This window comes from Anser cygnoides, chromosome 12, assembly GCF_040182565.1.
Source record: "Anser cygnoides isolate HZ-2024a breed goose chromosome 12, Taihu_goose_T2T_genome, whole genome shotgun sequence".
Taxonomy (NCBI): Eukaryota; Metazoa; Chordata; class Aves; order Anseriformes; family Anatidae; genus Anser; species Anser cygnoides.
The window spans coordinates 16,488,557-16,502,876 of record NC_089884.1 but is presented as its reverse complement, the minus strand read 5'-3'; the positions used below and the strand labels follow the sequence as shown (position 1 = coordinate 16,502,876).

Sequence of the window (14,320 nt, the reverse complement as noted above, 5' to 3'; positions counted from 1 at the left end):
TGTCCTCATTTACATGACCATTTACATAGATCCACACCTCATGCAAAGAGGCACCAACAGCTTTCAGAGAGCTGCATACAAGTTCAGTTGCACGTAGCTTTTTCAGAAGCACCTGGTTGGTAACTCAAGCTTTGAGTTCCTCTTACTTTAACCTCAAATTTGTTTAGCAAAGAGCCACTCTAAATTGTATTTCTCTTCCTACGAGTATCAATGGAAGTACTAAATTTCAGAAAGAACCTAGGCCCTGTAACAGACCCTCTCTACGACGATGGAAATTGAAGGAAGAGCAGCCCCACAGAATGCACCTTTAGATACACTTTGTTGCCTTAAGAGGCCTGCTGTTCTCCACATACCCCCTGCACTCTTCATCTGAACAGGAATTCCAACACTACTGGCATCACTCCAGGCAGCCCCAGGAAACCACTGCATCCTAAACGCAGAAACTTTAAAAGGTATAAAGCACCATCATGCATTAAGGCTTCAGCATTACCTGAAGGAGAATAATTACTTAATTCATACAACACTATAGAAACCATGCAAGTCACCCTTACCAGCACATTAAGTTAATCGTTTGGTATATTATAACATATTACTTGTGAGTTCATCGTACCTTTCCTTAAAGGCTACGGATTTGTTCTCAAAAATTAGAAAGCCTGTTATAGGACAAGTGGATTTAGCTTCTGTCGGACAAAAACAACAAAGAAAAACAAAAGCTCGCATCTTATTTATACATGAAGTCACCGGTACTTGTTTCTTGCACTAATGCCATCAGCACAGGTATGAGGAGTCAAAGGAAAAGCAGGCCAGCTGTAAAAGCCTGGCATCACAAGTTCTGAAGCTAAAAGGAAATCCTGTTAGACAAGAATAAGACATTTTGCTGGGTTATGACGCTAGGAAGACTCTTGTGGAAACAAAAAGACTGTCCTAAGCTCACACTGGCTTTAGAAAGGTTTTCCTAGATGTGGAACCAAACCGCGTTTAACCAGTCTCTTCAGAACGTAACAGGATGCCTACAAATACTCATGCAGCCAGGTGCTTCCATTCCAGTGCCAGTCTTTGCTAAGTGTCTAGAGTACAGATGAACAGAGGGACAAAAACAAGATCATAATTTCTTTTTATTTTCTTAAGGTGTCACTATTAACACACATTAGTCGAGCTATCCTAGTAATCCCTACAGTGTAGCCACCTAGGGAATCTAAAATCATCTGAGGTTTTATTAGCTCAAGAGACCACCGTTAAAAGCTTGGATTTTAGTGTTTACGTAATAAAAGTCTACTAAGCCTGACATTCTGCTTTCACCCCATCAGACTAATGTGTGCTTTAGTGACAACATCCATTTACAAATCAATAATACATCATACACTGAGTATCATCCTCAGCTTTACCTCTGGAAAGTGCTAAATGGAGTCATTGAACCACCTATTTACAATTTCAAATCCTAACATATTTACAATAGAAACCGAAGTATTTAAAACCATTAAATATAGTGTTTAACTCTGCTATATTAGTTTACATGAACACAGCTTACCTCTGGCATCATATTTCCTGCTAATATTTCTGCCAGCAATTTAAGATTTAGAAAAAAAACTGCTATTCCTGGAGGGAAAAAATAAAAGCTTAAAAACCAACCCAAAACCTCCAGGCATTTCAGAGCCCTGAGGAATTACCCACCCTAGACAGTCTTCAGGTAGAAGTACTGCAGTGTTCAGAGATGCTTCCAAACTCCAGGCAAGCCTTTAAAACCTAATGCATATGTAAAACATTGAGTCAGTAATCCATCAAGCAGGTTTACTGGAGTCACTGCTACCGTTCAGTTTTTGCTAATCCATAGTCAAGAAGGAAACTGCTGCTTTGCTGTTTCTCCCTCCATTACATTCCCTCCACCCACAGAAAGTGTTGCGTGCACCACAGTCCAAAAGAGCTAGGTAGGCATTGTCTTCTCTTCTTTGCTGAAAGGCTGAACTGAGCCAGGCTTGACCCATGAGAGGCCAGAAACATGCATGCTTTTGCAGTGCTGATCTTCTGGCTTCTTCTAGGTAGAAGAAAATTAAAGGCAGAATTATTAGGTACCCCAAACTCTCTTATGTCCTCTCCCACCCATTTGAAGTTTGGCAAATACAAGCAGAAAAGAGGTATTGTTTCCTCTCCTCAAAGCGGAACAGAATTAAGTCTATTGCTTTAATTTCTCTGGATGCGCATGGCTTCTGTAGAACTACCCTGACACCACAGGAGAGTTTTAATGCCTTAGTTCACGTATTGCTACCCCATTATACTGTAAAGATTAACAGATACTCTTTGGATAGAGCATAGAGCATTTTGATTGGAGACCATAGCCCAGCACCACTGCACTGCTATTTGCCAATTTTTTTGGTTCTACAGAAAGAAGAGTCAATCCAAATCAAAACATGTCAGCCACCAGCTCAACACTAACAGCTCCAGCGGCACAGGAATTACAAGGGCAATAACCAAATGAGCCAGGGTTGCAGCAGAAGGGAGAGAGAGAACACAGGACTTGGGAACTTCCTTTTACAGGGAAGGAAAAGTAGATTCTCAGCTACACTGATGTTTTGGAACAAGTCTCCTAAGCCATGGAAATCAGGCTATTCTTGCTATCAACGAACTACTCCAACACCTAAAGCGCCATACGTGCAATAACTAAAACATTCAGAGTGCATCTCCCTGCCAGTCCAACAAGGCCACCAGCCACCATTTCACAATCCTCAGGCACTGTGAATGGAATGACTTGTGACGCCACTCAGGGCAGACTCAGAACTGCTGTTTGCCAGCTCTCGTTTAGTGCAAAGAATCATTTGAAAGATAAAAATAATAAGTTGATTGACGGGGACAGTATGTTTTCAGAGAATATTTTTAAAGCCTTAAGTTGTTCAGAATGAAGGCTTATTTCATTTGGATCTATTTCCAAGAAAGACAAGAAAACCTCTTCTACCCTCTGGTCCTGTGTGCGTTTATATGCTCAAAAGCCATTAGATAGTTATCGTCACTACTTCAGCTCCAGCATAGATAAAGGGCCATTGTCTGAGTGTTACTGCCCCTTGACATTACAAATATCAAAGGTATTGCTCAGGTGAAAGCTGTCACAAACCGTAACATTCTTGCTCTATCAGAGTGCTTTGTGATAGAAGCAACTGTAAGCAGCCTTTGATTAGCAGACCTTAGCAGTGCCTTACTAGAAAACAGTAGCATTAGAAACGTTAGCAAGGTACTCTGCTCGTGCTGCTTGAAAGGTTTTCAACCAGAAGAAAGCCTTCAAGTTTTGATTAAGTAATTAAACATCTTTCAACAACAGAGAAGAACAAAGGTGGGGATTATCAGGTTATGCAGCACTACTGACCGTGACAAATGCAGGACAAGCTAAAAAGGCAGTCAGCAAATCTCTCCTTTCTCCCCTCCCCTTCTATCTCCAAACAAAAAATCTGCCAAATTTGCCAACAATTGTACTCAGTCTAACAAAGCTTTCTAGCTGGCTGAACAATTAATTGCTTAACACACTGAAGTTAGAACAGTAACCTAACTGCTCAGTTAGGACTCCAGTTCAGTTTCATCACGTCTGCAGATACAGAAAAGGAGTGGGGTAAGGTCTGCCTGGTACGTGCTCATCTCAAAGAGACGTGGAACCTTTCTTGCCTTTTCAAGCAACAAGCCCTTTTTATAGTCAGAATCAGGACTTGGCGCATACCTTCAGAGTCAACATCTTCTCTCTGGCTTCATCATGTACAGCTGGATTCCAAGGAGAAAAACTATGGAGAAAGTATAATTCTCTCTTACCACACATTTTTGGAAACTAAAGCACAAAGCAGCAGTACAGCAAAACACAGCAGTTTTCCTTGGTCTAGTTTGCTGAATTTCAAGTCAACTATAAATCTGAGTTTTCAGTGTTAAAACATACACTTCTTAAGAACTTAATTCACAGTGTCATGGATCTTTTCAGCATTAAATACAGTGTCTCGTTATTTAAGATTTACTCAATATTACACAGAAGGAAATGAGCACAGGAATAATCAAGGTACTTCCAAACGTAAAAAACAAAAGGACAGCCTACTTTAATCCATCTGCAGGGAAAGGCTTCAAATAAAAAATGATACCAAAACTTGTTCTCAAAACATCAGGATGTGGTGAATTTGCTCGTAGTACTTACACGATTGCATAGGGATCCTCTATTTTGGGCTGATCAAATAAGTGACTGCTGCATAGTTTGACGCTGTCCACCACTTTACTTTTGAACAGCTGAATATCTTTTTTCATACCTACAACAGAGAAATAAGCGATGTCACTTAACTGCAAAGAGGCACAGGTTTGCTCTGGAAGCACAGACAGACTTGGCAAAGCCTCAAATTCAGTTTCTAATGCAACTAGCTCCAGAGGTAGAGATCATGATTTGATTATACAGATCTCGTTTCTACACTTCTACGCAACAAGTCTCTTAAGAGGCTATGTCTATAAACACAGAAGATACTTACAGCACTGCAGCCTCAGGGTTCAGAGGACTAGTTGTGTCAATCTTGTAGAAGACTCTGCGAGCATACATTAGTACTTGCCATATGTGATTATGATTTCGCCTAAAAAGAACAAAACACGGTGAAGAAAGGAAAGAGCCTCTTTCAAGCTACCTATCAAAATGTTACCACTAACCTCCATTTTGCAAACGCTCTTTTCACATCCAGTTCACCAGACATGGGATCTACTAGCGGATGGAAGACAGGCAGATCAAAAACCAAGCGCTGAGTTAGAAAAAAGAAGAATCCTGACGTTAAAACTATTGGGTGAAGGTTTTTTGGTGGTTGTTTGTTTGTTTTGGTCAGTCAGATGTTGCTTCCAAATACTAATCAACTGGTACTGGATAACAGGAAAACACCCTGAAGTGATTTATAGCAACTGTGAAACTGTAACCCAACATACCCAGGCTACATGCAGGGTCTTGTCCTCTTTCACGCTCATTACCAAATCAGGAAACTAATCCTGTGTGCCAACACAGGTAATATCAGATAAGATCAGATTAAAGCCAAAAACAACCCTCAGCTATTTGTGACTGAAAGCTTTTTAAATACTTGAGCTACAAGCAATATTTTTTTTATCCTACATATTTTTAAGTAAACTGTGATGACACCATGGTGTCTTCAGCTCTGCAGTTAGTTTCCTCTGGCATTTGTGTGCTGCTCCAAAAGAAAAATATTTTAACACGCTTTGAAAGCCCCATGCTAGTTAAAGAATTATAGATATACGAGAGGCTTATGAGTTTCTTTAAAATCTTTTCAAGATACTGATTCCTACTAATTTTGTCCTTTTAAAGGTGATAGCTTCACACAAAACTTGACACCAAGCAGACAGCTTCCTGACATAGCAACTCCTTCTCAGCTACAGCAGCTCCATACACCCACCCCCGATCTTCCTGTTAAAGAAATCTGGCCAAGAGGGCCGGATGCTCTGCTCTGGAAAGAGTCAGATTGCCACATGTGTGTTTTTGTTTTGATGGGGATTTTTGTTTGTTTTTTTAAACAGGAATGTAATAACTTGTATTCTTTTCCCTAGAGGGGAAAAAGAAAAAGTGACACCAGACTATCTATTCCCTTTTCCTCTATTTTACCAACTTTCAACTCAAGTTCTTAGTTCTTTGTTTCAATGCATTTTAAAACAGACACAGGCAAGAAATCCTGCAGTGCTGTGGCAAGCACAGCACAAGTGCCTGCATTTTATGTTCCATTATAGTGTCCAAACTCTGAGTAGCCTAAGTGCTTCAGATCAAGTGTTGTGGTAAAGAACTGGTTGATTACTTGAATACTCTAAGTAATCTAACCTCATAGAATTCACTCTACACCAGTCTCAGTAATCAGAGCAACAACTTCCTTCCACAGACATTAGGAAATATGTACAAGAAGGCTCACAAACACACCCAGCCAACTGAACAAAACTAGAACAAAACTAGTTCAATGAAATTAGAAGCTAACTGGTGTATTAGCTTTAACAGGAAGCCATACTTAAAGCACCAGAAAACCCCAAAACACACACAACCATGTCCACTTACCGGGCAGTCTCCATCTGGGTAGTTATCAGGAATATAGACAGTAAATTTAAACACACCATCCTGGTAGAGCCCATGTCTTATGAATATTACTCCAAACCACACTGCAAGTGAGAAAGTTTTCTTGAGAAATTGGAAGAATTTAAAAACAAGTATGTATTAAATTTTTAAAAGTTAAGTTTAAACTTACTTAATGCTGATCTGTAAGATGGCTGCACGTAGACACCTGGCAATTTCTGCTTAACAACCAAGGTACTGCAATTAGAATCAGTATTTAGAATAGCTCCACAACTACATTAAACCTACAGCAAGCTGACAGCAGTAAAGCCAGAACGTACGGCCAGTAGTTTAACAGACTTCTTCCACAAACTTATACTCAATTCCCAAGGGCAGATTGCTCAGAGAAGGAGGAGGCAGATAACTAGCAAAACCATATACTTTCACTCTGCTTTTCCTAGCTCTCCACTTAAGAAGCTATGAAGAGGAAATATTATTTCTCCTGAGAAAACTGTAAGCAGAGAAATAGAAATAACTTCCCCAGAAGATGCATTTAATGCTTGTCAGCACTGTGTGATTTCCACTTTTCTACTGAATTCCCAGTTTCAAAGTAAAGAGTAAAAAAAGGAACGCAATTAAATCTTTTTGAACATAGGCTTGCATTCAATTCCAGTTAATTCTGAAAGTTTACCAAACCTTTAATTTTAAACAATTTTTCGGTTTTAGATAAGACTATACTGCAGGTCAACGAGGAATCCTACTGGCAAGTGACCAAACAAAGTAACAGAGAACAGAAAGGACAGGCTGGGTATATTAGAAATCTAGGTCAAGTGATTACAGCATCTCATTAACAGTAGGGACCAACACATTTTTCTAAATTTGCACTTATTTGGTAATTCATTTCTTGTGAAGATGATCAAATCATCTTCAGTTACTTCAGTCATCGATGACCCTTGAATTAAGAAAATGTTTTCTCCCTCTTTCCTTTATCCTTTAGGAAGCTCCATTTGATAAACGACAGTGCTGCGGAGGAAAAGTGTGCTACTTTTACTGTTTTTCAAATTAATGAGCACAAGAACTTCCTTCTAAGTCCAATCAGCTACAACTGTAAGGTATGCGGATTCTACTGAACACCGTAAATGATAAGCTGAAATACTCACTTCATACATTTTCCAGTTAGTTGCAATATAGGCCCATTAAATTAAACTCAGCATGCTTGTGCTAGTAAACAATAATCTTAAAGAAAAGCATTAACACATCTCTCTGCTAACTATTTCCATACTGTACATGAATTTGTTAAACAAGAGGAATACAAAGTATTCTTGCATGCTGCAGAAGAAAGCCAATTTTCTTGAATTAAAAAGTCAGAATCAGTCGCCTGAACAACACATTTTACGTTTAGAGAGTTCTCACTTTCAACTTAATGGTTAAACGCAAGATCTGAAACTCAGTATTGCATCAGGACTCCAGGGATTTCATTCCAAAAGGCACTGCATACTTGAGAATCCAATACGTCTACTACTGACAAAGTCTCTCCAGCTTTATGGCATAAAACAGTTTAAGTAACTTCATATAACTGGTAAGTTTTGCAGACACACAGATTTGTGTGCTCCCACAGCACTCTGCACATCACTAGACTAGATCAAATGCAACTGATCAAACTGATCCAACAAAAACTCTTTAAATTGCAGTGACTCCTCCCTCTCAAGCACCACTGAATACAGGAAGACACACAGCCCTCCTAATACCCATTTAATAAGCACTTTCAAGTGTCCCACATCCTAAGTCCATTATACAATGCCCTACCTTCATAACCATCTTCCTACTAAACATCTGCTGGCTTCTGTTTTATTGATTGTTTAAAAAATTAGGTATTTCTGACCAAAACGCTATGAGGATAAGTGGTCAGGTAGACCAGTTTTGGTAGACCCAAAATGTTTTTACTTGAAGACTGAGAAATACAAAAATTCAGAAAATCACATCTAAACACAGCCCTTACAATTTCATCCCGTCTCCTCTGCCACCTCAAGAGGCGGAGGTTGCTGCTCCAGAAGAAGAATTTAATGTAGCACAGAGTTTTACTGCATTCTTTAGGGACTACGGCAGAGACACCACACAAGCACTAGATCCCTACAAGTTATTTTTTCACTGGAGCATATACCCAGTAACCTATAAGAGAAAAAAAATAGTGAAAACCCACAATTCTGCTAGGAGGGAATACTCCAAATAAAAAGGCCCATAAGAAGCATGTGTTCCATTTGTCGACTGGGACGATGCGGCAGGGGAGGCAGGCTTGGTTATTGGCACAGCGTTCTTTGGAATAGAAGGTAACTGTTTCTTTGTAGAGGTTCGTGGAGGACTGGTTCTCAGCTCTCCAGTCAAAGTTTTCTCTTCAACTTCAGGTCTCTGTTAGATTAAAACAGAACCACGACATTAGAGGTTGGAATTCAAAGTATTTAACATAGGAACATTTTAACATTTTAACACAGGCTTAAACCTGCCCTTAGTAATTACAAGTTTGGCCAATGAAACTCGTCTTGGGTTTTGACGTTCTGTTTGTTTTTTTGGAGCGACCTTCTTGGGTTTTGTTTTGTTTTTACATAAACTTCTATTCAATCAAACCTAGCCTACAAGTGCAAAAGCAATCAAGGCTAGATTGGAAATCTGCAGATTAGGACACAGAGGTTTGTATTTATTTAGAAACTAAACCCAGGTAATATATACCATCAGCTTAAAGTCAGGCTATTTCCAGCACATAGCGCATCAAGGTAAGGCACTTCCACTAACGCACATCCTCACGTTCTAGACTTCAAAGAGTCTCTGAGAAGTACCGTAGTAAATCTGAGAAGAAATCAAAACTTTCTACAGAAAACTGAGCACAGGTGGGAAGTGAAATATGCGAAGACAAACATCCCACTTGGCACTGATCATGCAGCCTGTTCCCGCTGTGGGAGAATCACTGGTTGACAGTGACATCGAGCCCATGTTAAATAATTTTGCTCTAACAACCTTTTTATGCCTCTGTCGTTTCACATATATACACACACAGACTGTTCTACTTAGTGGGTCACTGCTACGCTGCTAGAGATCACTGTTAGGTACAGACCTCAAAATCATTCCGCAGGCTGCCAGGACAAACCTGCAGGTTACAGACCCGTGACTAGGCTGTGCTGATTACAGGCACGATTTAGGGGACAGCGTTTTGAAATGCTTGAGACTTGGACTAGTGGCAATACCTATGCCTTGAACACCATCAACCAAGTTATAGAATTTTCTCTAGTAATGAAAACCTGAGAAGTAAATGAACTTAGAAGTGCTGTGCTTTTAGACACAGTCTCACGTAGCAAGTAACAGCATTAGAGATGCAGTTTTGTCAGTACCCACTGCACATGCAATACCTGTCTAAAGTCTACTTAAGACAGTAAAAAAATGTCATAAGCAGCAAGACCTTCAACTATTTGCACACATTTGTCTTTCCTACTTGAAAATGCTTCAGATAAGACAAGTCATGCGGCGAGTTCTGGAGAAGACTCCGTTCACAGGCACATTCCAATTACTGCAAGTCACAGCCAGCTGACCCTTTTATTGAAGGCGATCCCAGCCCTCAGGATTTAACACCTTAGAGCACCCACTCATTATATCTACCTTGCGCACAGAACTTGTAGACATGCTCCAGAAAGGGTTCATAACGTGTATTCCAAATAAAGGACTGCAATTTTTCAATGTCTTCGGTTTCGTCAGGCTTCTCTGGTTTATACCCTAAAAATACACAGAATGAGTGTGCATCCTTACAGATAAACAGGACTCAATATATAAATAGCATTCAGATCTAATTTTGCATCCAGCTTTATATTCCTGTAAAAGAAGAGACCTTCTTGTAGTTAAGATCAACAGTAGCTAAAATTGCCAGAGCTCTATTATTTATTAGACTCCAGGACAATACTATAGCTGCCTACAAAATATTTTTGCACTTGAATGCCTCCCTTCTTTCTGCTAAATCAATATTCTGAGAAAGACTCTGCATTATATTCTTTGTCTTGCCAACTGCCAAAAAGACCATCTATTGGCTCAGCACAGTCAATAAAGACCCTCTAAACACACAAATGCTAAAAGTTATCACTTCAGCGTTCACACCCAGCATCGGACAGCTCTACAATAGCGCACTCTCGCACCGTGGCCAAGGGCTGTCCCTTGCATACCCTGCACACTCTGCAGGTTTCGGAGGCACTCCAGCTTGAAAAATCACTGCCATTCCCAGGGCACGAGATGATCCTCCCATTGAGCCTGCATTACGTATGTGTCATTCTGCTTTCATCTGCATTGGTGCCCTGCCAGGAACAGACAAAGCCACAGAACACAGAAGATTTCTGTAGCTATTTAATGGGCTCATTATGAGCGCTAAGCTTAATGCTCATTAGATCAGCAGTTCAATTAGAAGGACTTCAGCAGTATTTGGAGTTTCGGTGTTTTGTCTACTGTTCAAGCCATTCGCACAGCTCCCCTTTGGGTATAAACTCCAGAAGTCTTTTTTTTTTTTCCCTCTTAAAAAAAAGTCTTGTTATTGTTTGTGCAAGAGCGCTCTCGCCTACACCACCTCGTCTGGCACTGCCTGTTTCCTCTACTCCCTTTTTTTTTTTTTTTTTTTTAAAACTCCAGTCTTCCTGGTTTCCAATATTCCACCTCCCACCCCACCCTTTCTCACTACAGTAGGTTTTGAGACAGTACACTTTGCCTGATTTCTTTAATATGGAATCATAAAAACACTGACCAAGACAATTCAGAGGATGGGAGAGACAAAGACAGGACAGCACAAGTTATATTGTGGTCAACACCAAGTGTTTTCTACAGCAAACAAGTCACCACCACCTGTTCACACACTGTTTTGAACAGTTTATAGAGAAAATGATAACATTAAGATCCAAACTCTTCCTAAGACAATCAAAGCTAATCTTGTTAAAAGAAAAAAAGAATTAAGCCAGACTATTTATCAGAAAAAAATATCCTAGCAGTGCAAATGTTTAAAAGAAACTCCGATACCAAATTGCAGTTATCTAACTACAGCCATCTAGATACAGAGCAGCCCAGCATTAAAAAAATGCAAGCACCATTCAGGAAAGTGATAAAAATTAATTCAGTCTCCCAGCTCCAAACCATCTCAGGCAAACATTCCAGGACACAATTCCTCCAGATATTTTTCCTCTTCAGCGGCCAGACAGCCGTATCACTCCGAGCCAGCAAAAATAGAGGGGCAGAGCAGGGGCACGCTCTGGGACAGCAGTGGGACAGCAGATGTCTTCACCTTTCCCCACCCCCTGTCTGGAAGGCAGAGCCCTGCCAGAGGCACATGCCACAGGCCCTTCCCCTTACCCGAAACCCAGCCAGACTACAAGAGCGAGATGCTTGGCTACCAGAAGACAAGACATTTCCTCAGGGACCTTCAGTGTGACCCGAGGCTGGAGGAACTGACGCACAGAGCGCCCGAGCGCTCGGCTTTGACAACAGCAAACTGCTGGGAGCTGAGGTGCAGGTCTGAAAACAATTAGCTGGAACCTGGAGTGATTACTTTATGGGTTTGGGTTTTTTTTTTCTTTATGGGTTTGTTTTTTGGTTTTTTGTTTTTTTTTCCTTTGAGGACTAACATAAACTGCTCTATTCCAGAACAAGAGCTGAGACACAGAACGAGGTATGTACATAAAGAACAGCCCAACCTACTACCAGCAAGACAGGAACTGATCTAGAAGCGTGATAACTGCTGCTAGATGGAGTTCAGTCACCGACTCCACCTTTCAGAAAGCAGCCATACGTGCTCAGTACGCTCCCAGCTTTGCTGAAACGCTTTGCATTATAGAGATGCCTATTTACAAGCTATTAAGAACCAGTTTCATCTCCAAATAAAGCATTACTTTAGCCCTAGTTAGAATACAGAATAACTTCCAGAGATGATCCAGCACAGAGATCCTTTAGCCAGCTGTGCCCCAGTAATAAGCAATACACAGCGTTTCCCTTAACGTGTTAAATTGCCCTCAGCCTCGCCTGTTAAGATCCTATGTATGATGGAGAATTGGTGGCCTTGGAGTGCCAGCCTCCCACACAGTCACTGAAAAAACCTTTCAAGGTGTTTCAAAGTTGGTTTCTTTTGAATCATGCTCACTCTTTCTAGCTATGCTATACAGGAGCTGAGCATGGTATCAGCACAAGAAACCTGGCCTGTAACTGCTTATGCTCTCTAGGTCCTGCACCTAAAAATTTACTACCCTAGATTAATCGCAAATCATTACAAATAAAAATTAAAACAATGAACTATCGGCATGTTTCAGTTGGACTGGTGATCCTACTTCCCACCATGGAGAAGGTTTACAGCTGCCACAGGAGTGAAATCCCAACATCATTCAGAGATGGTTCTAGACAGTTTAGTCATTCAGTGTCACTCTGGCTACAGCGTCTTCCACGAGGGTACCTGCTGCTAAGGCACTCTGTGGGGCTGCCCCTACCGACAGCACCAGCCTCCCAGCAGAGCCCAATGCACTGGTTTTCCTCATTTTATGAGGAAGGAATAAACACCTTCAGAATCATCACCCAGGCTCCTTCCTCTCACGTCATCACCACTCACAGTGCCTCATCCAAAGAGAGGCTCAGCGGCGTGCTGCTCAGCAGTACCTTCTGCTGATTTCTGCTGCTGCAGGAGCCGAGCATGACAGCTACGCTCCTGAGCTGCCCTCCTCACCCGGGCCTTTTATCAACGTGTATCTTTTTCTCTAGTATTTTCCTTCTGGTAAAACAATGTTAAAAAAATAAAGAAGGTGAAGAAATACTATTTCAAATGCTGCTTCTTGGTAAGGCTTTCTGGCTTTTATAGAAAGCACTTGCACTGTGGAAATCCTCCTGTAGCTGGCCCAAGCCACCTGCTGCCACAAGGACAACCCTACGCTGACGTCCCCCAGCACCATACGGGGTCACCGTGCGTGAGGGCAGGCAGAGCGCAGCTTGCGTGGAACTTTGTCAGTGCTATAAAATAGCTCAAGAACAACGAGGGAACAAAAAGCAGTTTTAGGCGCTTGGCTTTTGCACGTTTTCCTTTGCTGCACTGGATAGGTGTTAAGGACTCCTGCCATTGTTTATGCCTGTTGGACCGTGTGTCGTGTTCTCTGCCCAGCACCAGCGGGGTCGTTAGATCACAGAGCCATTAGGGTTGGAGAGGCCCTCTGAGATCACCTGGCCCAACCACCCCCCTCCACCAATGTCACCACCAAACCCTGTCCCTAAACACCAGGCCCAACCTCTCCTTGAACACCCCCAGGGACGGTGCCACCACCACCTCCCTGGACAACCTGTCCCAATGCCTGACTCCTCTTTCTGAGCAGAAATGTCTCCTCATTTCCACCCTGAGCCTCCCCTGGCACAACTTGAGGCCGTTCCCCCTGGTCCTATCACTGCTTATCTGTGAGAAGAGGCCGACCCCCGGCTCCCCGCAGCTTCCTGTCAGGCAGCAGCAGGGAGCAGCGAGGTCTGCCCCGAGCCCCCCGTCCCCTCGGCCCGGTTCCCTCCTGCTCCTCACAGGCCCCGCGCCAGGCGGGCGCCCCGGGGCGTTGCAGCAGCCCCGCGGAGCTCGCCCTGCCCGCCGGGGCTCTCTCGCCGCCCCCCGCGGAGCACAGAGCCCCGAGGGGACTCGCACCACGGCCACACGCGCACCGCGCCGCACTCACACCGTGAGGCAGTCACCGCCCCTCACAGCCCCCCCGCCTCACCGCCACCCCTGCCCACAGCGCTGAGGCCGCGGGGAGCCCCGGCCCCCCTCGCCACCCCCCCCCTCCTGCGGCAAAAACGGGCTGAAAAAGGGGGAAATCGGTTAAAAGCCGCGCGCCCCGCCGGGCCCTCACCGCGCTCCGGCCGCGCCGCTCCCCGCCGCCCAGGCCCCGCCGCCGCCGCCGCCCCCCTTTAAGCCCGCCCCTCGGCCTCGCGAAGCCGGGCCCGGCCCCGCGGTCGGCCAATCGCCGGCCCCCGGCGCTGTGTCCTCACCGCGGGGCGGGGAGAAGCAGGGGAAGGCGGCCAATGGGGACCGCCGGGCGCTGCGTGAGGTAATGAGGGCGACTTCGCTCCCGGCAGCGGAGGGTGCTGCGATATACGCCCTCGCGAAGGGGATTGGTCTGAGCGGCTGTCCGTCTAGGGTGGGCGGGCCAATGGGACGGGGTGACGCACCTGTCAGTCCGCAGGAAGAGAGCGGAGGGGCGGGGTCTGAGAAACGGGAACCTCTCCCATTGGGCGGCGGGGCGGAGCGGGGAGAGATGC

At 43.5% G+C, this 14,320-nt stretch overlaps 1 protein-coding gene across 1 annotated transcript; it reads right to left on the bottom strand.

The window, feature by feature from the left end:
* Nucleotides 1-1,097: 1,097 nt before the first annotated feature.
* On the bottom strand, nucleotides 1,098-14,032 carry AKTIP (AKT interacting protein). The gene is given in 10 exon segments (XM_067004601.1): nucleotides 1,098-2,029; nucleotides 3,698-3,758; nucleotides 4,157-4,259; nucleotides 4,474-4,577; nucleotides 4,651-4,739; nucleotides 6,041-6,141; nucleotides 6,228-6,292; nucleotides 8,235-8,440; nucleotides 9,680-9,793; nucleotides 13,912-14,032. Coding segments are annotated over 9 exon segments (879 nt in total). The 5' UTR covers nucleotides 9,722-9,793; nucleotides 13,912-14,032; the 3' UTR covers nucleotides 1,098-1,921.
* Nucleotides 14,033-14,320: the final 288 nt, after the last annotated feature.